The 6,455-nt window shown below is 37.7% G+C and overlaps 1 protein-coding gene across 2 annotated transcripts; it reads right to left on the bottom strand.

Annotated features, from left to right (window-relative positions):
- Positions 1–494: 494 nt before the first annotated feature.
- On the bottom strand, positions 495–6,156 carry LOC125261148 (zinc finger MYM-type protein 1-like). Of its 2 annotated transcripts, XM_048179749.1 has the most exons (7): positions 5,736–6,156; positions 5,444–5,513; positions 5,257–5,331; positions 5,036–5,098; positions 3,903–3,956; positions 3,578–3,652; positions 495–3,491 (listed from the first exon to the last, which is right to left on the bottom strand). In XM_048179749.1, exons 1-7 carry the CDS (start codon positions 5,738–5,740, stop codon positions 1,344–1,346), a joined length of 2,490 nt encoding a protein of 829 aa, XP_048035706.1. In that variant the 5' UTR covers positions 5,741–6,156; the 3' UTR covers positions 495–1,343. The 2 variants fall into 2 exon arrangements, with proteins under 2 accessions (XP_048035706.1, XP_048035707.1); XM_048179750.1 differs by lacking the exon at positions 5,444–5,513.
- Between the last annotated feature and the right edge of the window lie 299 nt (positions 6,157–6,455).

A 6,455-nucleotide genomic window follows, 5' to 3' on the forward strand; every position in this document is an offset into this window, starting at 1 on the left:
AGTTGTTCATAAACATATTAATGACAAAAGTGTCATTACACTGTATTCAGCATAAACTAGGCTACAATAATATGTGAGGAACATGTATGTACATGTTTGTTTTTTTGAAGGAATAACATTTATGCATGGTTATTGAAAAAACAAAAAAATTATAGTAACTTAGTAAATACTAATCACAAGTATAATCACTAATCACAAGTATAATCACTAATCACTAATCACTTTAGACTTATGTCTAAAGAAACATTGAAATGTCAGGTTTTAAATTGTGTAAGTCAAATCGAAAACAAAAAATCTCTGTTTATGTAATCTGTATGAAAAGAGACACATGTCAGAAGTCCGTGATTCAGCTCATTATCCGCTAATGCGGCCACGCCCACGGAGCGAGCGTTATTCAGACACAAATTCTGAGGCAATACATGTAAGCATCGTCTCAATTGTGTATTTATTGTCTTGAAAAGTGTTTATATGCATGTTAGCAATCTCTGGAAGCCTCTGTTAGTTCCTGGAATGTCACATGACCTGTTCTTCTTTTACTGATATATTTGTGGACTAAAAGTGTACAGAGCGCCCTCCAGCTGCAAGTATGAACTGAAAACACAGTATCCAGCGCTCACAGTGATGACCAGGGGCGTAGGAACCACTTTGACATTGGGGGGGACATTTTGGCCATTATGAATCAACGTCCATCTCGCCACCATAATAGTAACATACAGTATGGTGACGTCACGTGGTACGACATATATGAAATAACAGCAAAATAAATAAACAAAATCATCTGTTTATCATCTGTTCATCTGTTTAATTTATCTATTTATTATTACACAAATATTGAAGTTGGGAAACATAAAAGTGTACAAGCCCCCCTGCAATTGTGGGCAGAAAGGAAAGGGGCACTTTACAAGGCAAATATTTGATTTGTAACCCCAAAAAAATACAAAAACACAACAGTCACATACGGCTTTGGATATAGGCACTTGGAACTAGAACTATCATTATTATCTATATCAATAACATTTTACTTTTCTATTAAAAAGTTTATAACAGTAAAACAAAGCTTATTATCTAAGCTGACTATGAAGCTAATGAAATTGATGCTTAAGTCTAATATTCCCCTCTAATGCCAGTGCCCCACCTGCTCCCCATGCTCCTTCCCCCCAGACAATGTCCCACTTTAGTTTGGTATCAGTATTTTGTTCTCAAAGCTCCATAGAAACATCCTGAAGACTACAAACTCATAGGAAGATCTTTAAATCTGTCTGTCATTCTCTTGCTCTTCTAAAATCCTCCTGTTCTGCTCTTCAGGGGGTGAGGTAAATGGTGCCTTAGGCATGCCCTATTGCTTAGGCTAGAAAGCCAAAATTTTTTTTTCTCTTGTCATTCAAAGCAATAAATTGCTTGCAAATGGACTTTTCGTCCAACAAGTCCAGTTTATCCTGATGGATATGACAGACAGAAACATGGTTAAGTCTGTTTTGAGTCATTGTAGAGCGGAGCCAAGTCTTAAGCCTGCGGAGGGCACTAAAACTTCTCTCTGCCTCAGAGGAAGAAACAGGGACTACCAAAAGCAACCTGACCAGGGTTTCCACTTGCCCAAATAATCCACGTACCTCTACAGGCAATCCACGAATGATCCCTGCAGCTTCTGCACTGTTACTAAATGAGTAGTTCAATCGGAACATAGAAAGCTGGACTGAAAGTGACTCTCTGTTCAACTCTGAATATTTATCAATCACTGGAGCATCAACCTCTCCACTCAGAAGTGTCTCTTCCAATTTTTGCAAAGTCAGCAAATCATCCTGGCCAAACCGCTCAGTGAACTGTGCATCTACAGTATCTAGGACTTTAAAGAATTCCACTCTGTAGTGGTCCTTTGCAGACTTAGGCTGATGTGCTTCAGCTCCTCCAGTGAAGCATTTTGGAGGTGGTCTGCTCTGTGGAATTGTAATGGGCTTAATACCTAAAGACTGAACCATGGCCATCGCCTCTTCAAACAAAGTTTGGAAGCTTGCCTCATTTCTTTTGGCCATGAGTGAGGTCCTGACAACTTCAACAGCAGCCTTCATGCCTGCAACTGTAGCAGTTCTCTTCTGAAAAGAGATGTTCAGGCATTCAAGCTCATGAATCACTGGTAAGGCAAGTTTTAGACCTAACACTGTTTTGCCTTTACGAAACTGACCTAGCAAGCCATTAGCAGTAGATGCTGTGTTTGAGGCACCAGAAGCCATCTCCTCCAAGGCAGCAAGCACTGATCCATACTGTGATAAAACAGCTGTGATGGCTTTGTTCCGTACCGTCCATCTTGTTGGACAGAGTGGTTTTATTTTGGTGTAACATGTATTCTCAGCATGTGCAATCGCAGCATGAATTGCTTTAAACTTCCCTGACTGAGAGAACAGGACTCCCAACTGGTGGACCCAATCCAAGGAGTCTCTGATTAAACTGGAGGCTAAGCAAGCTTTCTGTGCTATTAAATTAGTACAGTGGGCACCACAGTGAACATAGAGTGCTAGTGGTTGCTCTTGTTTTATCAGTGCCTGTGCCCCAAAGTGCTTGCCGGACATATTAGCAGCCCCATCATAAGTTTGACCTCGTAAACCATGGATTGGTAAATTTAATCTCAGCAGCACATCCTTTGCAACGTCAGCAAGACTCCTTCCTGTTGTATCTGAGACACCGAACAAACCTATGAAATCTTCATGGGGAATCAGGTCATTGTCAACATAACGCAGGCATATGCTTTCTTGTTCTTGCCCAGATATGTCTTGTGTTCCATCAATGATAATTGCATACTGAAGAATGGGTAGATTCCTGATTGTGTCAGCTATTCCACGAACAATGCTGTTGCTCATTTTGGACAGAATTTCATTCTGGATCTCTGGGCTAATGTATTCTTTTTGGGACCTCTGCAACCATTTGTCTAAAAGGACATCATCCTCTGCTTTGTCTTTCAAGAGCTGATACAAATTACTATTTTCATCCTCATGCCCTCTCAAGGCCAGTCCCTGTCGTGCTAAATATTTGATAGAACTTACTATTTTCTCAAGACAGTGCCTATTGTCTGCTTGTTGCTTTGCCAAAGCACTGGACAATTGGGCATCTACAGGATGATTTTCTTGTGCAGTCACAGAGACAGCATGACAGTGTGTATGACTACTTGCATGTGCTTTAAATTTTTCAATCGCTTTTTTCCAATTTTTAAATCCTGTATTTATAAAGGCAGGCTCTGCTTTTGCTGCAAAGGGTGTGGGTTTTTCTTGATACACTTTTTTGCAATAGAAACACAAAACCCCTTGTTTCAATGCATCATAATGCAGCCAGGGAAATTGGCTGTACCACTTCTCTTGGAAATGTAAAACTCTATTAGACAGCACTTGAGTCGGTATACATTTTGGGTGTGGCTGATATGGCTCTATCCTCTGACTTGAATCTTCAATGTCACTCAACTCTCTGTCCCTGTTTCTGCCTCTGTCATGCATGCTCTGAACTCCCTAAAGCAAAAAAGTCACAATCTCACTCAAAGCCACTACACTTTATACAAAGTTTATAAAGGGCTAATCTCCTACATCTCTCTTACCTGTCGGTCTGTTTCTGCTTCTCTCTCTCTCTCTCTCTTTCTTTTTCTGCCTGTCTCAACCATTTGATGATCTTCCTGCATGATGTACAACGCTAGCATTTAGGTAATACCATAACCAGTAACTCAAAAAATTTAGTACAGTATCAGAACTGGACTTGACAAAGTAAAAAGGCAAAAAAATAATAATAATAATACGGTTTTGTCAGATTGAACAATTAATATGTAAGATTTCAAAGCACTGATTTGCAGATTCACAAATACTCACACACTGACATCTGTTTACAGCAGACAAAATGTTATCACTTAAGCCTTTTTAAGACCTCACCTCAGGCCCTGTACCATCCTCTCCTGTCTCCATACTGCTGCTGCCTTCCTGCTCCTAAAAATACAATATGGTTGCTGTGATGCATGTCTAAGGTAAAGCTCCTGAACCCAAGAAGAGACCATTTTAAAATTACACAATGAAAATCTAATTAATAACTGGATTCCAGGATGTCATATGCAAGATGGTGATGGGGTGTCCTGGGGCAGATGATGCGTGCAGCAGGCATGAAAAATTTGCCACAGGTGTGTGTTTTTATAGGAATTTTCACCCCCATTTCCTTTAAAAAATCTATTTTGCACTAGGTACACAAAATACTTCCTCTCAGTGTCTTTTGGACAAAAATTTCCCAAATGTGGACACATTTTTAATCCCATTGCCATTTAACTATAAAATGATGCAATCTTTGTTAATAGGCTTTTGTTCTGCATTTTTATTAGCATAAATTAAAAATTGTACTATTTTTTACTAAATGGTGCCTTTTTTTTAGGTTTGACCTATAAATAAAATACTCACTTTATTCCTCTTTACGGCTTCTGCTTATTATAAAGACAATTGGATAAATTGTGCAGCTATAACTGTGTGGGTGTGTTGGTATTGGTTTGTATGTGTGTTATAAAAAATTGTGTGGGTGTGCTTGTAATATTTGAGAGAGAAAAACTCAACTGTACTGCAAATCATAAATCCAAACACTGTGTGAATCAGTGGAGTTTTGCTGGCATCTAATGGGGAAACTTTGGCACTGCACCCAAACAAACTGACAGAAAGCTATTTTTTTGAGATATCAACCTCAAATTTGGAACACAACTTTTTTTTTTTTTTTTTTTTTTTTTTTAGATTTATGGCTTTTTAGTTTTAGAGTTTACTGTTTAAAATTCTGTTTCATAAAAATATATATATTTTCTATAAAATATTATTAATATATCATTTTTGTAAACATCAAGATCTATAACTTTTTTTTTTGGTTTCACTTTTTAAACTTAGTTTGGCTTCAACAAAAAATCTGCCAAGGGTCTTCTTTAAAATAAGACCAAACTTAAGTTTGGGCTCCCAATATTACAGGTTTTATGACAGTTTTTTTTTTTTTTTTTTTTTACATTTTTGATATTTTTGTCCTCTACATTTTAAAACCTCACCTCACACCCTGCTGTGCCACCTGCCTCTCCTTTTGTCTCGTCCATGGCTGCATCATGGCTCTCCTAATAAATTAACAAATGTAGCCAATATGATATTGCAAACAAAGTAATAGTGGACTTATACATGGTCAGTTATGTTTATCGTGGGCTCTTCTGTATGTGAAAAATTTATAAAAGGCAAAAACTTTCATAGTCATCATTAATTCCTTTTAAGACCTCACCTCACAACCTCCACCTGTTACTTCATGTGCCACTCCTTCCTCACCTGCCTCTTTCCTGATAATACCAGCCTTCTCCTGATGACAAATTATATAATTTTTTAATGTAAATATAGGCTTGGTAAATGAAGGTTATGATGTCGCCCTGTCCTTGTGTAAAATGTGTTGTATTATAACTATTTACACTAACCTTACTCTTTGTAAAAAACTTCAGCAACGTTATTTCCTTTGGTTTTATTTTTTTCTGTGGTGGCATTATGCTGAAAAGAGATGACAGAACGTTTTACTTTTGCTAAGGTTAACACAGAGAAATCGATTGCCCGCTATATGGCTATCTACCTAACGTAACGTTAACCTCCTCTCGCAAAGCATAACATACGTGCCATACAAAATTCCACTGTTGATTTAATGTCATGCCTCGTATCCATAATTCAGTTTTAAAAAGCTTGTTAATTTAAACCGCTTGACTGAGACTAATTTACCTCATACAAAGTCGAGTCGTTCAAAGCTGGTGCGCACCAATAACGTATTTGAATGTTCGTAGTGTAATGTTGACTTCTCTCTACCAATCAGATGCTCCGAGTCCGACTATAGGTGAAAAGTGAAGAATATGAAGCTGGTGATTGGCGAATGGTGATTATTCAAACATGAATGAAATCACTCTGGGTTTGACTGACAAAACCGAATATCTTCTTCGTCGCGTATTCAAAATAAAAGTTCAAAATGTACAGTTTTTGTTCCTGCGGTGTATAGGCTAATTTTTGGGTGGGACACATGCAGCATTTTCCAATATTGAGGGGGACACGTCCCCCCCGTCCCCCCCGGTTCCTACGCCAGTGGTGATGACAATAAATATTGAATAAATATTACTCTTCTGTATAGAAAATTGACATAAACATATGAGAATCCATTAATATTTCTCCAAATATGCATGCGTTTAAGCATATTAAGAAATTATGGTCAATATAAGATATTAAGAGTAAAACAGAGGTCAACATGTGAAGCTTGAGTCTTAGATCTTTTTAATGATGTATAGTTTGTCAACTGCACATTAACATTTAGGCTATATATTATAACAAATATAGTAGCCTATATGAAATGTCATAGGGGTAGGAATGTTCAGACGCTTTGCATCACAGAAATACATTATATTTTAATGAGTGCGCGTCCTTTATCATACTTGATATACAATAACGAGTTAT

This window comes from Megalobrama amblycephala, unplaced genomic scaffold (genome assembly GCF_018812025.1).
Source record: "Megalobrama amblycephala isolate DHTTF-2021 unplaced genomic scaffold, ASM1881202v1 scaffold332, whole genome shotgun sequence".
NCBI lineage: Eukaryota > Metazoa > Chordata > Actinopteri > Cypriniformes > Xenocyprididae > Megalobrama > Megalobrama amblycephala.